The following is a 17,501-nucleotide window of genomic DNA, read 5'->3' on the forward strand; positions in this document are numbered from 1 at the left end:
AAAATAAGTAATCTAATAACCACCTATGAAGAAGTAGCCACCAAACTGAAGAGTGCAGGTAAAGAACAATTCCACTATTTGATAAAGTTCTAGTGACTATCCATTGAGAAGCAGAACCACAGGGGCTTCCTCCAGAGGGCTCTGGCACTGGGGACTGTCTGAAGATCAGGAGGCCGGCCCCCTGGAAGGCAGCATCACAGGCTGGGTTGGCACAGGCCCAGGCCCTGGTCCACAGTGGAGCAGAACCACATGGACATTCCCCACCCAAACATGCACACCCCTTTCCTGGAGATGCAGACATCTAAATATACACCTAGACACACTGACTATGGAGCACCTTACAGCCAAGCCCACCAACACCTGGATACTCCAGCACAGGCGCACCCCATAGCTGGATACATAGATACCCCAGACCAAGACACGTGGGTACCCACACCCAGGCATCTGGGCAGCCCCACAGCTGGGCACAAGGCAGCTACAGTCCCCCACACCCATTAACCTGAGGACTCCCAGCCACCGGCGTACACCCACCTCTGGATCCAGAGACACTGAGATATTCTTATGTTGACACATCCTGATCTCCCACATCCGGGTCCTGGGACACCCATGCCCAGATCCTGAGATGTCACCCACCCAAGGAGCTCTGCACCCAAACTCCAGGGATCTGACACATGGATACCTGGACACCCAGCATCAGGCCCCCCGGGATCAGAGCAGCTGGTTGCCTCCCAACTCGGAATTCAGATCCTGCCACACAGGGTGACCAGATGGCTAGACCTGCCCTGCCTGCCTCCCCCAGAAGCCATACATATGTCCTGTGCCCAAGGCTACAATCATACAATCACAGCCACACACACACACACACACACACACACACACCCCATTCTGAGGGTCCAGATGTCAAGGTGACACCTGCACACACCTCCCCTGGCCCCCCCGAACCCCACCTGCAGAGTCACCGTGGGGAGCAGCACTCCCTGATTCCTGGGTTCAGAGGCAGCCAGGACAGAGGCTGAGACGAGGACAGAGGACTGAGGGGAACACCTGCCCTCCCCCAACAGGGCCCTCCCCCTCCTCCCCAGACTCGACGCTCAGAGTGACGGTTGGGACTCTGATGCCTCTCACCAACTGTCAAGCCTCCAGGACAAAGAGCTGAGACCAGGGATGACAACAGGCCCTGCTAGCTGCTGGGGGGCAAGGGTGGTTGTGGGAGAGGGGGTGGCAGACAGGAGCAGGGGCAGGGTGAGGGGCTGGCAGGCAGAGAGATGACCTCTCCAACTCCCAGTTCCCAGATGACACGCTCTTTGTGGCCTTTTCATACAACACCATCCCCCCCACCCCCCCTCACCCCTCCGCACCCAGCAGAATTTTCCAGATTCCTGGAGGGAAACCTATTTCTTCAATCTCTACTTTCAGTGGAGTCGGTGCGCCCCCATCTGGCATCTCCAGCTCAGAACTTGACCCCCTGGACATCACTCATTCTTTCCTGCCTGGTGTATTTACTCAGCAGGAGTGGGCCAGGCCTTGTACCTAGCAGTTAAGATTCAAAAATGAGCTAAACACCCAGTCCCTGTCCCCACTGAGCTCATGGTCTCTAAGGGAGAAAGGACCAATAAACTGTAATTACAATAATTACAGTGCTGTGAAAAAATCCAATCAACACCCCCCTCCTCCCTTCTTGGACTGGAAGAGGGAGTGACCAAGGAAGGCTTCAGAGAGGAGGTGATGTCTAAGCTGAAACCTGAAGGAGGAGCAGGAGCTCACACAGTGAGGAGGCGGACTTAGAGAGCTCTGGGGAGAAAACACAGCTTGTCCAGAGGCCTGGAGAGAAGACGGAGGGAAGTGGGCATTTAGTGGGTGTTGGGAGGTGGGTTAATCTGGTCAGACCATAGGATGCAAGGCAAAGAGCACAAAGCTGATGGGACTGGACAGGCAGGCAGGGGTCAGAGCAGGCAAGAGGACCTGGGGGAGAGACTTAACCAGGAGGTAATAGGGAAACTTCAGAGGGTTTCAAACCAGGGTTTCAAATGTGTTTTAGGAAGATCCCTGACACTATGGAGAGAGGGGTAGAAGGAAGAGGCTGGAGCCTGCCTGCACAGGAAAGATGGGTAAGGATGGCAAGAAGGGGACAGATGAGAGAGATCCTGAGATGGCATGAGGGCCAGGTGCATCAGGATACAGGAGAACAGCTTGGAGGAGAGAAGGATGTTGAAAGAAAAAGGAGGGCACAAGGCTGCCCCAACAGCTCTAGCTAACGCAGTCCTGCATGACCAGCCACCCCCCACCCTGGTCTGGCTTAGCTGATGAAAGCAGGGCAGGACGGTGGCACACCTGGAACAAGCAGGGCACCCACCCTGGGTTTTCCCTGGCACCAGAGCTGGGCAGGAGGCCACCCAGGAGCTCAGCACCCCCCCACTCTGGCCACTCTCACATCTTCCTGCTGAGTCCCTCCCCCACCCCAAGGAGAAGTGCCAGCTGCCCAGACAAGCCTTTATTGCCCAACCTGAAACCACTGGGCAGCCTCTCCCTCATTCCTGCTGTCCACAGCGCCAGCAACCAAAAGGACAAAATGAGCTAGAACGCAACGGAATAAATTACTGCCAGATTTGCATGGCTCAGAGACATCACCACCCACCCTTTGCGGGGAGGGGGGACTCAGGAGGCCCTTTCAGGGAGCTGGGCTGACTCAAACCAGTTCGGGGACGCGGGGAGATCACATCCCTTCTACTCAGGGCTTCTGAATGAAGCTCAACAGTAATAGCTACAGGTGTCAGGAACTGTGGAAGAGAAGTGACTTGCCCAAGGACACAAGGACAGCAAGGTGCAGAGGCAAATCTGAACCCAGGTCCCCCTGGCTGCAAATCACAGCCTCTGGGGTTCTGTAGCCATCCTCAAAACCATCTTTTGTTCCCTGACACTCACAGAGGCTTACTTTACAATCTACCAAGTACCATACACCTTTATCATGAAGCCGAAGGGACAGAGCAGAAAACCGGGGCCCCAGAAATGGAAGCAACTGGCTCAAGAGCTCAGTCCCCACCCTCAGCCGTCGGTAGTCCCCCTGTTAGAAGAGGGGGGCACATCTGAGGGTTCTCAGAATCAAGGCGATGGAGGTAGGGATGGGAGTGCATGTAGTACCCTCGGTTTGATCTCAGAGTGGGGGAGGGGGCAAAGTCGCTGCAGGACAGGGGTAAGGGTTGGGGGAAGATAAGGAGGGAGGTCGCCTTAGGGGTCCTTTCCGACGCTCAGGGGTCAAAGCTAAAGCTGTGTGCGATGGCCTGGGGCCGCAGGGTCCGGCTGACCTGAGTCAGTGGCAGGAGAGGCTGCGAGCGCCCTGGGAGCTCCGCCCGAGAGGCCGGAGCGGGCGGCAGGGCAGCAAATGCGATCGGGAGAGGCCAGTTCTCGGAGACCGGAGGCCTGAAGGAGGCTCCCTGGGGCCGAGGTGGCTCTGCCTGTGTCTAGGCTCGGAAACCCGTCTGGGGCGTCTCCCCGTTACTCGGGCGCCCCGGGTACCAGACTGGAGCCGCCCAACCAGAGCGGGCGGGGATGCTGAGGCCGCCGGGAGGGCACAGGCCACCCCCGCCCTAGAAAGGCCATCAGACGCAACTCCGCAGGAGAGGGCCCCCAGTGTGGCATCCCAGGCCTCCGGGTAGGATGGGGGGTGGGGGAGGCGGGGACAGACACATGAACACACACAGCCGCCGCCGACACACGGTCCACAGCACACACGGACACACAGCCACAGCTCTGGATACACACATTCAGAAACGCGACCACACGCACAACTTCACACACACACACCCCTCCAAAAGACTCCACTCTCAGAAACACACTCAGAGAGACAGCGCGGTCACACGGCACCCAGAAGCACCGAGATACACGCTCACACGCGTACACTCACACCCCCGCCAGCCCGGAGGCCGTACAAAGTTGAGGAGTCGACGAAGGGGGGGTTGTCCCAGGAGACCCCGGCGTCCGCGGCGCCTCCAGCGCTCAACCGGAGGGGGCGCCGTCCGGCCGCCCAGAGCCAGGCCCAGCCCACCCGGACGCACCCCCACCCCACCCCGCCGCCTGGGTGCAGCCGCGGCCCGGTCCCCGCACGATCGCCTGGCCGCACGGCCCTCCCCTCCAGCCGGCCCCGGCGCGCCCCGCAGCCCCCCGCGGCCGCCCCCACCCCGCGCTGGGCCCTCCGGGCCCCGGCCCCGGCGCCCCGCAGACCCGGCGCCGTCTCGGATCCGCCACCAGCCAACGCCGCGCTGAACTTGCGAAACAACAAACAGCCCGACATGTCGGAGTCGGCGGCCGCCGGGCCCCCATCCCTCGCTGCCAAGCCTCAGGCCCGGCCCGACCGGGGAGGCAACGGGCGCCGCCAGGACAACTTGTTCCGGGGCCCGCGCGCCCCACGCGCACACCCGAGGGACACACACACAACACGACCTGCACCGCCCCCTCGGGCGGCCCCGGCCCGGGGCACACACTCAAGCCGTGGCCCAGGCGAGGACCACACTCGCAACATTCCTGGACACGCAGCCAGCTTGCACGAACACACTCACATCCGCTCCAGACACGCTCCTACACACGCATTCCCGGCACACTCGGCATTCACTGAGACCCACGCAGCCCCCGGCGGAGCACACCGCCGGCCCCAGACACACGTACACATCGCGCACACCGCGCGCGGACACACTCGTTCCGGACCCGTTCCCACGCCTTCACACACGTACACGGATCTCACAAGCACACACATCGCACACGCGTCCTCTGCTCCCCACGCGGGCAGAATCCACAGAGCACTCTTCGCCACACGCAGAACAAAAAAACACAAGCCATTCTCGGACACACAACAAACAACACTCCAGGCTAGGGCACACACAAATGCCCAAAAATGCAACACATCAGCAGAGGCAACTCCTGCCACACAACCGAACTCAGATGGACACACAACAGACATACACTCCTACTTGGCCCCACACACACACTACACAGAGGCAGACACGACACTCGGCGCACACCCCATGCCTTTATGCACACAACATTCACCCCAACATACTCGTGGACACACAACACACACAGCACCTTTTCTTGCACATCCCTCAGACACATTCGCAGGCACACAACCCCCTGAACACACGATCGTACATCCAACACTCAAGACACACCGGGAGCAAGCTCGCCACGTCCGGTCATCCAACACTCCCACTTTCTTTCGAGATACGCCACCGGCGCCGAGGCTCGGCGGGGCAAACTGGGTCCGACCGACGCGCGCTTACCTGCCGGAGTCTCGGTCTCGGGTGCGCAGAGCTGGAAGGTGAGCGCCAGGACAAGAGCCTGGGCGCGGGCCATGGTGCGCCGCCGCCTGCCCCGGGGCCCGGCGCGGGGGGGCGCAGCCGCCGGAGCCCGAGCCGAGCCCGAGGCGAGCCAGAGCCGGAGCGAAGCGGCGCGGCGCCGAGCGGGACTGGCGCCGAGTCCAGAGCGGGAGCCCAAGCAAGCGGGGCGCTGACGTCAGGCTCGGCCGCGCGTTCCTCGGTCTCGAGGCGCCCCCTACTGGCAGCCGCGCGCTCCCCTGCCCAGTCCGGTCGCCCGCGGCCCTGACGCTCCCCGCCCCCACTCCCGGACCCCTGCCTGGCGGTCCCGGGCTGGGCCTGGATTCCCAGCCGCCTCACCGACCTGCTTAGGTGAGCAGATCCACTCCTCTGCTCATTGCTCGCGCCTAGCTTGCACACAACTCTCCGGGACAGAGACCCAGGGACACAGAGCCTCTCGGTCCTACCCAATGCTTGAATCCCCTCTACCTTGATCCCTTTCAGTGCACATCCACATTTATCTCCAAGGACAAGGAGCTCATTACCTACCAACGGCAGGTGATGGGGTCTTGGAAACGCTAGCTTTTGGAGTTGTTCGTAGTATTCCTTTCAGTTCAGTTCAGTTCAGTCGCTTAGTCGTGTCCAGCTCTTTGCAACCCCATGGACTGCAGCACACCAGGCCTCCCTGTCCATCACCAACTCCCGGAGTTTACTCAAACTTGTGTCCATTGAATCGGTGATGCCATCCAACCATTTCATCCTCTGTTGTCCCCTTCTCCTCCTCCCTTCGATCTTTCCCAGCATCAGGGTCTTCTCAAATGAGTCAGTTGTTCGTATCAGGTGGCCAAAGTATTGGAGTTTCATCTTCAGCATCAGTCCTTCCAATGAATATTTAGGACTGATTTCCTTTAGGACGGACTTGTTGGATCTCCTTGCAGTCCAAGAGACTCTTAAGAGTCTTCTCCAACACCACATTTCAAAAGCATCAATTCTTCAGCGCTCAGCTTTCTTTATAGTCCAACTCTCACATCCATACATGACCACTGGAAAAACCATGCTTTGACTAGATGGACTTTTGTTGGCCTTTATCACCCTTTTAATGTCCATGGGATCTGTAGTGATGTCCCCCCTTTCATTTCTGATATTAGTAATCTGTGTCCTTTCTCTTCTTTTCCTAGTCTGGCTAGAGACTTATTGATTTATTAATCTTTTCAAAGAAGCAGCTTTGGGTTTGGTTGATTTTTCTCCATTGATTTCCTGGTTTTCATTTCACTGATTTCAGCTCTAATTTTTATCATTTTCCTGCTTCCCTGGCATTCTATTTGCTCTTCTTTTTCTAGTTTCTTAAGGCAGAAGTTTAGATGATTAATTGCATATCTTTTTCCTTTTCTCACATATGCATTCAGTGCTATAAATTTCCCTCTATGCACTGCTTACCCAGCATCCCACAAATTTTGATAAGCTGTGTTTTCATTTTCATTTAGTTTTCACTTATAAATATGTCAAAAAATTTAAATTCCTCTTGAGATTTCTTTGACCCATGTGTTATTTAGAAGTACATTATTTAATCTCCAAGGATTTGGGGATTTTTCAACTCTCTGTTATTATTTCTAGTTTAATTCCGCTATGATCTAAGAGCAATCACTGTATGATTCTTTTCTTTCAAATTTATTAAGTTGTGTTTTATGGTCCAGTCTATCTTGGTAAAAATCCATGTGATCTTGGGAGGGTTTTGTGCTCTGCTGTTGTTGGATGAAGTAGTCTTTATTTATTTAGTTGCGGCATGTGGGATCTAGTTCCCTGACCAGAGACCAAACCCTGGCCACCTGCACTGGGAACTCAGAGTCTTAGCCCCCAGACCATCAGGAAAGTCCCTGAAGTAGTTTTTAGATGACCTTTATCTTTAGTTGATTGATGGTGTTGTGGAGTTTAATTATGTCCTCCCTGAGTTTCTGCCTGCTGGACATGTTTATTTCTGAGAGAGAGCTGTTGAAGTCTCCAGCTGTAATAATGGATTCAGCTATTTCTCCTTGCTATGCTGGCTGGCTTTTAAAAAGTTCTTTCTCTTCATGCCATGAAATCTACCCCCCTCACTGACTCTCATTGATTCTAGTCTATCTCCGGGCTACACAGGTTAAGTCCATCTGGGCCTCTGCCCAGTATAAACCCTTGTACAATGACTACAAACTAGTTGTCCATTTCTGCATAAGACCAGGTGCCTTCTATGTGTTTCACCTGTATGGATTCATTTAATCCCTACCACTATTTTTCCCATGACATAGTTGAGAAAATTAAGGTACAGAGAGAGAAAGTGACTTTTCCGAGATTATGTGTAGTAAGCAGCAGCTCCGAGACTTGAATCAAAGACATCTGGCTTGAAATGAATAGAAACTGAGGCCTGTCTCCGTATGGAGCAAATCAACAAACACTAGATACCAATTTTTCTGTTCAACAGTTGCTCTAAGCCAAATTGAAGATATAAGACAGATAAAAATCCCTACCCTCATGGAGCTTATATTCCAATGGGAAGACAAGAACAATATACAACCAAAAAAAAAAAAAAGCAAATTCTCTGGTGTGTGAGACAGTAGTATACTGTAGAAATGGGGGAGATGGGACCTCCCTGGTGGTCCAGTGATTAAGAATCCACCTGCCAATACAAGAGACATGGGTTCATTCCCTAGTCCAGAAAAATTCCGCATGCCCAGGAGCAACTAAATATGCGCGCCACAACTGCTGAGACTGCATGCCGCAGCTGCTGTAGACCAAGCACCTAGGGCCTGTGCTCTGCAACAAGAGAAGCCTCTGCGATCAGAAGCCAGCACACCACAGTGAAGAGCGAGCCCCCAGTCACGGCAACCAGAGAAAGCACACGTGCATCAGCGAAGACCCAGCAGAGCCATCAGTAGATAAATAAAAGAAAGAAATGGAGAGAAACTGTAGGGGAGAGGGGATTGTTGCTGTTTTAAATGGAGCGCCTACTCTTATGGCATATTCATTGCATGTCTGCAGCTTTAGAACACGAGCTCCCTAAGGGCGAGGACTCTGTCTTATATCCCACTGCTTGGTATCTGGCCTGTATTCAGCACTCAAGAAATATTGAATGGATGAACAAATGCAGACATGGTTCTTGCCTTCGTAAAGCTTACTTCTTCCCGGGAGAGACTAACAGCAAACACACAGAGAAAAGACAGAAAGGACCATCCAGAAAAGCAAACTCAAGGAGAAAAATCTGATGAAAAAGAAGAAGCAACCGGGGATGCTGCCTTTTGCAGAGGACTGTTGCAGAAGCCCCATGGCAGGAGTTTACTGCTGGTCCCATTTTGGGGGGATGTGGAAACTGAGAAAAGCAGAAAAGTTTTTTGGGTGTCTCAGAAAGCATAAGACACTTGCCCAAGGTCACACAGCTAATAATGGTGGGTCCAGAGCTCAGACCTAGATCAGACTGATTCCACAGCCCTCTTTGTGCAGAGGAAGACTATGGGCAGAGACTGAGCTGGAAGGAGAAAAGGACACAAGTAACAGATGGACAGATGAAAAGAGAACATTCTGCTCCACTTGAAGAAGACCATAGGCTTCTCTAATCCTTGAGAGAAGAAGGAAGGGAAACGGAAAGTCTTGGCCTGCAGTGACCAGCCCAAATCTAGGGAAAAGGAGATGGTACCACCGACAGGCTCAGGCCACGAGGAAATTCAATTACTTTCAACTCATGGAATATTCATGACACCTGCCCTGTGCCAGGCCCCATATTGGGTGCTGGTGTCATGGAGATGCACTAAATGTGGCCCTACTCTTGCCTGGAGGGGGAAATGGGCACATAAATAAGTAAGAGACTGTGTCCTAAAGGTCATAACACCAGCCCAAAGAAAACACAAAGGCACCAGGGCTTGACTCAGCCTGGGGGTTTGGGAAACAACATCAAAGAGGTGATACCTGAACCTGGAGTTTCCTAGATAGGCAATGCAGAAAAGGGCATTTCAGGCAGAAGGAACAACCTGAATAAAGGCACGAGACATGGAAGTACTGGGAAAGGTCAGTGTCAGGTATGGTTGCGTCGTAGTCTCTGCATGGTCCAGCAGCAGAAAACAAAGACAGTGCGGAAGCTGAGGGACAAAGGGTCTCGAATGTAAGACCAGGACAATTGGATCTGGTCCCCTCAATCAGTGGTTCTCAAATGGTGCTCCTGAAGAAGCCCGAATGTTCCTCAAGTCAAGCTGAGGGATCCTACGGGTGAATTAAAACCACAGTCATGTTTTTCTCTTTTTTTCTAATACTTATTTATTTGTTTTCATGGGGGATCTTTTCATTGCAGCACTCAAATTCTTAGCTGTGCCTGACCAGAGATTGAACCCAGGCCCACCACATTGGGAGTGCAGAGTCTTAGCCACTGGACCACCAGGGAAGTCCCAGTCATGTTTTTCTAATTTGCAATTAGAAAATAGATTAATTACAATGAGTAGAAATTTGATGTTGTTATTTTAAGGTGTTTTCCCTCCATCTATTTTTCTGAAGATTTTAAAACATGTCAGTAGTGTGAGAGAATGATAAAATTAGCATAGAACCATAGTTTTGTTTACAAGTTTAAGTTTAATATATCAATAGTTCAGAGTTTTCTAATACAAAGAACTGTAGCTTCTGGTTCTCCCTGAGTATTGAATAATCATGGAAGGATTTTAAGCAAGGGATCAACAAAATCTGGTCTTTCTCTTAGAAAAAAGAAAGTAATTCTGGAGGCCTAAGAAAGAAGGAAATGGAGAGAGAAAGAAGGGAGAGAATTTCAGTTAGGAAGAAGATTATTGACACAGTTCAAACAAGAGCTGATGTCCTGGGCCAAAAATGAGAGCTATCATGATGCCCAGGGGACCACATCCAGCCCCCAAAGAGGAAGACAGGCTGGCTGAGGCTGGGTGACTCTCCAGGCTTTCTGGATGAGCTGCCCAGGGAATTCAGAGGAACCAGTTTCATAAAGAAGATAAAATCAATAGCTCAATGTCACCTAGGGAGTCTTCCAACAGAAATAGAACTGTGTGTCACTGTGAAAATAAAAGATAGGCAAGACTGGGTGTGTGTGGAGGGGAAGTGTGTGTGTACTGGGAGGAAGACTTGGTCTTCCTTGGAACACTAATTTTCTCTAATAATAAAAATAAGTAGGGGCTTCTCTGGTAGTACAGTGGTTAAGAATCCGCCTGCCAGTGCAGGGGACAGAGGTTCAATCCCTGGCCCCGGAAGATTCCTCATGTGGTGAAGCAACCAAGCCTGTGTACCACAACTATTGAGCACACGAACCGCAACTACTGAAGCCTGGGCTCCACATCAAAAGAAGCCACTGCAATGGGAAGCCCAAGCAGTGCAACAAAAGCAACCCCTGCTCACCACGACTGGAGAAAGCCCGAGCGCAGCAACAGAGATCCTACGCGGCCAAAAGTGAATAAATAAATAAATAACTTTGTTTAAAGTACAAACACTTCTGAGATGTACTGTAAGCCAGTCTGGGTGTTTTACAGATGATATTTCTCATTTAATCTTTACAATAACCCCCGATAACAGTTATCAAATGCTTTCATGCCAAACATTGTGTTAAATGCTTCAAGTGAATAATAGCTCACAATCACCTTGAATCAGATACCAGTATTTCCTTCATTTTAAGGATAAGGAAATGGAGACACAGGGAGACCAGGTGGCTTGTCCAAAATCAAATGGCCAAACAGTGGCAGAGCCAGGACTCAAAGCCAGGTTTGCCAGAATGCAGCATGTGTGCCCTTTGACCTGACACTTTCTTTTCTTCCTCAGAGGAAAGGCTCTAAATTGGCAACTTTGAGGTCAATAAAACCCAATGAAAGGAATTCTTCCTTATCCTTTTAAGCCTTGGTTCAGTGTTTCTCAAGTTTGTTCCCCAGGCCACCTGCATCAGAAAATTCTTGAGAGCTGCTTGTAAGAAATGTAGATTCAAAAGAAAAAAAAAGGAAATGTAGATTCCTGAAGAATTATGGCAACTAAACGTAACACGTGATCATGAATTGGGTCCTGAAGAAGAAAAATTATATTCAAGGGATAACTGATTAAAATGTGAATAAAATTTGGTGATTGTGCAGACTTGTTAATTTCTTTATTTTGATCATTTTGTTACACATGTTATCAGTTCAGTTCAGTCGCTCAGTCGTGTCCGACTCTTTGCAACCCCATGAACTGAAGCACACCAGGCCTCCCTGTCCATCACCATCTCCCGGAGTTCACTCAGACTCACATCCATCGAGTCAGTGATGCCATCCAGCCATCTCATCCTCTGTCGTCCCCTTCTCCTCCTGCCCCCAATCCCTCCCAGCATCAGAGTCTTCTCCAATGAGTCAACTCTTCGCATGAGGTGGCCAAAGTACTGGAGTTTCAGCTTCAGCATCATTCCTTCCAAAGAAATCCCAGGGCTGATCTCCTTCAGAATGGACTGGTTGGATCTCCTTGCAGTCCAAGGGACTCTCAGGAGTCTTCTCCAACACCACAGTTCAAAAGCATCAATTCTTCAGCACTCAGCCTTCTTCACAGTCCAACTCTCACATCCATACACATGATGTTAATTTCTGGGGAATCTAGATGAAGGTATAGAGAGAATGTGATTATTTTACAGATCTGAACTTATATGAAAATTAAGTTAAAATTTTAAAAAATATATTAAAAATGTAGTTTCCTGGATCCCTCCCCAAGATTCTAATTCAGGTCTGAGATGGGACTTCAGGTGGTTTTCATACATATTGAAGACTTTGAGTCACAGGACTGTCTCCAACACCACCTCCTCCAAGAGCCCCCACCCCCACCTCAGTCCCAAAACACCTCTCTCCTTCAGACTCCAGAAGTGCCCTCTGTCATGCCCTAATATTTAACTCAGGTTTTAGTTATGCTTGTGCTTCCTTCCACAAATAATGTGATAAGCATCATTCTTGGGTTACACCTCTTTACACCACATTTCCACAAAGGTCTGCTTTAGTCAAAGCTATGGTTTTTCAAGTAGTCATGTACAGATGTGAGAGCTGGACCATAAAGAAGGCTGAGCACTGAAGAACAAATGTTTTCAAACTGTGGTGCTGGAGAAGACTTTTTAGAGTCCCTTGAACAGCAAGGAGATCAAAACAGTCAATCCTAAAGGAAATCAATCCTAAATATTGACTGGAAGGACTGATGCTGAAGCTGGAGCTCCAATACTTTGGCCACCTGATGCGAAGAGGTGGCACTCACTGGAAAAGACCCTGATGCTAGGAAAGAGTGAGGGCAGGAGGAGAAGGGGACAACAGAGGATGAGATGATCAGATGGCATCATTGACTCCATGGACATGAGTTTGAACAAACTCCAGGAAATAGTGAAGGACAGGGAAGCCTGGTGTGCTGGAGTCCATGGGGTCGCGAAGAGTTGGACAGGACTGAGTGACAGAACAACAACAAGGAATGAGAAAGCTGTCTCACAGTTTCAATCGTTGGCCCGAGGTGGCCAAGCTAACAAGCGGCAGGTCTAGGATTTGAACCTGTCATCTAACTCCAAACCCAGTACTCGTACCTCCACATCTACTTACATCTACTCTACTTAGTGTAGGGAAGTAAGGTTTGCCACCCAACGCTGTTAGAAGACAGCTGGGATTAAATGAAATAACGCCTCATTTGAACACAGTGAGCGCTATGTTCACTGTGAGGAGAAACTGAGGCCAGGGGAGGGGAAATTGTCTTCCCCCAAATCAAACATCAATTGCAGACTTTAAGCCAGTCCCAGCTTTAAGCCACTTTCTAACGTTCATTGTTAGGAGTTCAACCCTGGGAGGCTCAGAGCCCCCGAGACGCCCCTAACTCCCTCCGCCGACTACTCCTGGTTTCCCAGGGAGTTTCATCTAGCGCCAGCGCCAGATCCGGAGGACCGCGACAGCCCTTTAAAGGGAGCGAGGGGCGTGGTCACCCGGGAGGCGGGGCCGGGTGCAGGCGAGCGGTCGCTGGAAGATGACGTATCTCGCAGCGTCTGGCTCTGAGTTGACTGGACGGAACATGTGGGTTTGCGGGGCGCTCTGCAGGGCTCGAGCCCCGGCCCAGCTGGGGCAGAGGCTGCTCCCAGAGCCCCGCCGGCGACGGCCTGCCTCCGCCTCCTTCTCTGCCTCTGCCGAGCCTTCCCGGGTCCGGGCGCTGGTCTATGGACACCACGGGGACCCAGCCAAGGTCGTCGAGTAAGACACGGCGCCGAAATAGGGGAAGGGGACTGGGGTTGGCAGGTGGGTATTAAGATGCGCTTTGGGGAAGGAAGACTAGAAAGGGAAGGAGGGTCAAGGCCAGAGGAGGATAATAGGAAACTGTTGTCCAGGTGTGGTAGCTCAGAAAGTCCGTGCTTGAGGAAGTTGAAAACCTGGCAGGCACAGTTACGGTGACAGTGGCTGACGTTCGCTGATCCTGTACTCTGTGGGCCAATCTGTATATAAATGGATGCTCTCATTTAATCGTCACAACAACCCTTTGGTGCGGATACTTGATTTAGCCCCATTTTGCAGATGAGAAAATGGAGACATGAGAAGTAAAATCACTTGTCCAAGATCACACAAGCCAGTAAGTGGCAGAGTCAGAATTTTTGAACCCACAGCTGTCTGACTGGCCTACGTGAATTCCTATGCTCTATTGTTTTATGGAAGGAATTTTCAGAATACTTTTTTATCCATTTGGATCTTCACTTCTCATAGTGAAGTAGATCAGAGATCATTGCTTCCAGTTTGCAGAAGGCAAGTGACTTGTCCAAAGTGATTTAGCTAATAAAAATTGGAACAGAGGAATTCTTGGCTCCTGAATCCTGTCTCATGTGATTTCCTCTCCAGTACACTGTGTGTGTGCCTTTAGCTAGTTAAAAAGAGCTCCTGTTTTGGAGCCATAAAGACCTAAGATCAAATACAGGCTTGGCCTCTTGGTAGCTGTTTGATCTTGGACAAATCACTCAGCCCCTCTGAGCCCTTATTACTTTTGTGATTATATCCTAAAATTCTGTTGGATCTTAATCCATGATTTTTGCATGTGGCTGAAAAAAACAGTATGTGAATTTTCAACAATTATACATCTGCACATAAGTGCTTATAGCCATGCAGAAGACCTAGTGAGGTCCACTAGTGGTACGAGGGTAGAAGCACGGATCTGGAAATGAGAAGACCTGGGGTCAAGTCCTTGCCCTCCCTGTCCTAGCTGTGTGTGTTTAACAAGTTACTGAGATTCTCTGAGCTTCAGTTTTACCATATTTAAAAATGGAGTTATAGCTCATAGTGCTAATCAGCTTCAATAAAATGAATGCTCTTCACCAAAAAGTACCTGCATACTCTCTTGCAGTCCCTTGTTTAAAACTCTTTGATTCCCAGCAAATGGTTTGATTGCTTTCCAAATGACAGACAAACAAGGAATTATTTTTATGATTCAAATTCAGGCTAGAGTGCTGGCTTCAGCAGCTCAGATATTAAAATCGAAATGATACAGAGATTACCATGGTCTCTGCACAAGGGTGACATGCAAATTTGTGAAGTGTTCCATATTTTTACTTAAAAAATACAAGCTAGATGTTTTGACAGCTGAAGAGGATAAGCCTCAGATATCAGTGCATGGTCATGCACTCAATTAGAGCAATTGAAATTTTGAGAATATACATCAGTCAGTAAACCCGTTTGTATGTTGATCATAGGTGATAAATCACCATGTTGGGAAGACATCCACTGAGGACTGCTGTCATGAGTTGGTAAAGCTCTGATGAACACTCTTTTTCCAGGAACACACCCCTAGTGAGAACGAGGTAGTGCCTCTCACAGGCTTGCAGTTTTTATGTGTCTGCTTCAGGGCCCGCCACAGAAAAGGAGCTCCAAAAATGTTAGTTGAATCTGAATCTAGTTTCTGTAATAAGTGTACCTTTTATTGAGTTCTGTGGTGATGAGGCAGGTGTCTCCAATGTTCAGGGACCCTGAGAGAGGCATGGGAAGGTTAGGCAGCCAAGCGCAGCTGCCTCCTGATAGATTCCCACCCCTTGGAGAGCCAGGGAAGCTGTTATAGAACAGACTGATCTGGTTGCAGATACCACTTAGGAAAAAGAGCTTCTCTTATCTCCTTGTGTGGAACCCTGATCATTTCCCAGAAGTCCAAAGCACAGTCTTTCCACGAAGCATTGTACTATTTACCTGGCTGTGTTTGGTCTTAGTTGTGGCACGTGGCATCTTCATTGTGTCATGCGAGATCTTTCACTTCAGCACACTGACTCTGGTTGTGCCACGCGGGCTCTTGTGCGTGCGGCTTTAGTAGTTGGCAGTGCATGTTCTTAGTTGCTCCACGGCATCTAGGATCTTAGTTCTCCAGCCAGGGATCAAACCCACATCCGCTGTATTGCCCTGCGGATTTTCAAACACTGGACCACCAGGGAAGTCTCCATCATCTAAGCAACTCTGATGCCCCAGCCAGGGTTGAAAACCGTTGTCCTGTGGGTACAGACTGAGGCAGGCAGTAATTCTCTCTGCCCCTAAAGGACAGCCTTCCCTTCTGACCCAGATTCAGGCGACCTAAGCATGGACTGAGGCCAGAGACTGGGATTCTCCTCTCTGTTGTCCTCTCAGGTGGTTTAGGGTAACCACACTGTCACAGAGTCAGGTGTCCTTTAAACATCCCGGTGACTGCATGTGTCAGGTTACACTGAGTGGGGTCACGGTGTCTAAGCAGAGTCCCAGCAGAGTGTTCCCCGACCTGATGTGACTCGTAATGCTTACACTGTGGGCCGAGTTCTGGGCACAGCAGGGAGGAAGAGTTTGCTCTGGTCTGAGTCAGGGGCAGAGCTCCTCAGAATGAGGCCTCCAGGGACCTGTTCTCCTGTCAACATTCTGAGTGTCCCTCTCTTTATTCCTCTTGCCCCCAAACATTCCAGCTGTTCTCTGCCAAGGCCTTTTCCTTTAGTCTCTTAGTAAGTTTCTTTCTTTTACCCCCAAATGAATCCCCTAAATAAGCACTTGGGTCTTTTTCAAGTAAAGAATTAAACTGCTGATCTAAATGAAATAAGACTGTGGGAGAAAATGACAAATATGGGAGAATTACAAACATTCCAGAAATTTCAGAGGTCCCCACGACCATCACCCCTTGTGCAGAGTTCTGGATTCTCTATCAGATAATTCCCAGAAACTCCAGTGTCCACTTTCCTTTATTTCCTACAAGTCCCCTTTTAGAACTTGCCATTCTCTGGATCTTGTGCTAATGACAGCTCTCATTTACTGTGTACCTACTAAGTGGCAGGAACTGAGCTAAGTTCCCCACATATGTTATGGATTTTTAAAATCACAGTAACCCAGTTTTGGTCATTGCTATCACCATTTTACAGATAAGAGAAGTGAGGCTCAAGACACTTAAAAGTCACTTGCCCAAGATCACACAACTAGGATGTCACTTTACTAACAGCCCATGATATAGACATAGACCTGAAGAAACAATGACTGTCATCTCAAATGTTTTTTGAGCATGAGATGGAGTATAAAGCTGGAAATAAGATCAGAAGAGAAGGTGAAATTATTGGTCATTCAGGTGACCCCAAGTCTCTGCTCTTCATTGGAAGGGCAGCACCCCGCTCCGCACCCCATCCCTGGGGAAGATGGTAGGAGTGCTATTCTCTGTCTCATCCCCTTTTCAGGATCTTGAAGCTTTCATAAAACAGCATCGTAGTCATCATGGCTTTCTCACCTGCCTGCTGCTAGCACAGAATGAAATAAAGCTGTGAAGCCTTTGGACAAATACCCATTCTGTCTTAGCCAGATGGAATTAGGGGGAGCAGGTGGTGGGCTCCCAGGCTGTGTAGGTAGTGAGTTCTCACTCTAGGGCACTGTTTACTCTCAGGGGATTTCTTCTATTTTTACAGTTGATGTCAATGTTTAAAACTGAAGCTCTATGCAAGTGACTTGGTTTTTAAACCAGAATTACAGTAGTTTGAAAAAAAATTTAGCATTCTCATTTGGCACCCTGTTGAAAGAACTTGGATTTGTTTGCTTGTTTGTTGGTCTCCTGGAGCTCTTCACTGTGGTCGTGAGTGAAGACGGAGGGGACAGAACTCACTGTGCGCCTACGATGTGAGCCAGCATTTGTTCTTTGAGGGCCTACTAAGTGCTGGGTACTGAGGTGAATAATCCGTAGACTTTGCCCTCCAGGAGCTCACACTCCAGTCCAAGAGATGGTCCAGGGGTAAGT

General features: G+C 50.1%; 2 protein-coding genes and 1 non-coding gene across 4 annotated transcripts in view; 2 read left to right on the plus strand and 1 right to left on the minus strand.

Moving 5' to 3' along the window:
• PTPRU (protein tyrosine phosphatase receptor type U) overlaps positions 1–5,343 on the minus strand; it is an 86,604-nt gene extending 81,261 nt beyond the window's left edge. The window contains exon 1 of the mRNA XM_052635977.1: positions 5,271–5,343. Within this exon, the coding sequence (XP_052491937.1) occupies positions 5,271–5,343 (73 nt within the window). The remainder of the gene's footprint in view (positions 1–5,270) is intronic.
• A 7,966-nt stretch (positions 5,344–13,309) lies between these two features.
• MECR (mitochondrial trans-2-enoyl-CoA reductase) overlaps positions 13,310–17,501 on the plus strand; it is a 35,868-nt gene continuing 31,676 nt past the window's right edge. The window contains exon 1 of one of the 2 annotated variants that reach the window (XM_052663213.1): positions 13,310–13,495. In XM_052663213.1, the coding sequence (XP_052519173.1) occupies positions 13,320–13,495 (176 nt within the window). In that variant the 5' untranslated portion in view covers positions 13,310–13,319. Of the gene's footprint in view, positions 13,541–17,501 lie in introns of both variants that reach the window. The other variant, XM_052663223.1, reaches the window with a different exon arrangement.
• Positions 14,731–14,834, plus strand: LOC128044006 (U6 spliceosomal RNA). Its single transcript, XR_008199000.1, has one exon. It is a non-coding gene; the product is annotated as a U6 spliceosomal RNA (small nuclear RNA).

Source organism: Budorcas taxicolor, chromosome 2 (genome assembly GCF_023091745.1).
Source record: "Budorcas taxicolor isolate Tak-1 chromosome 2, Takin1.1, whole genome shotgun sequence".
Classification (NCBI taxonomy): domain Eukaryota; kingdom Metazoa; phylum Chordata; class Mammalia; order Artiodactyla; family Bovidae; genus Budorcas; species Budorcas taxicolor.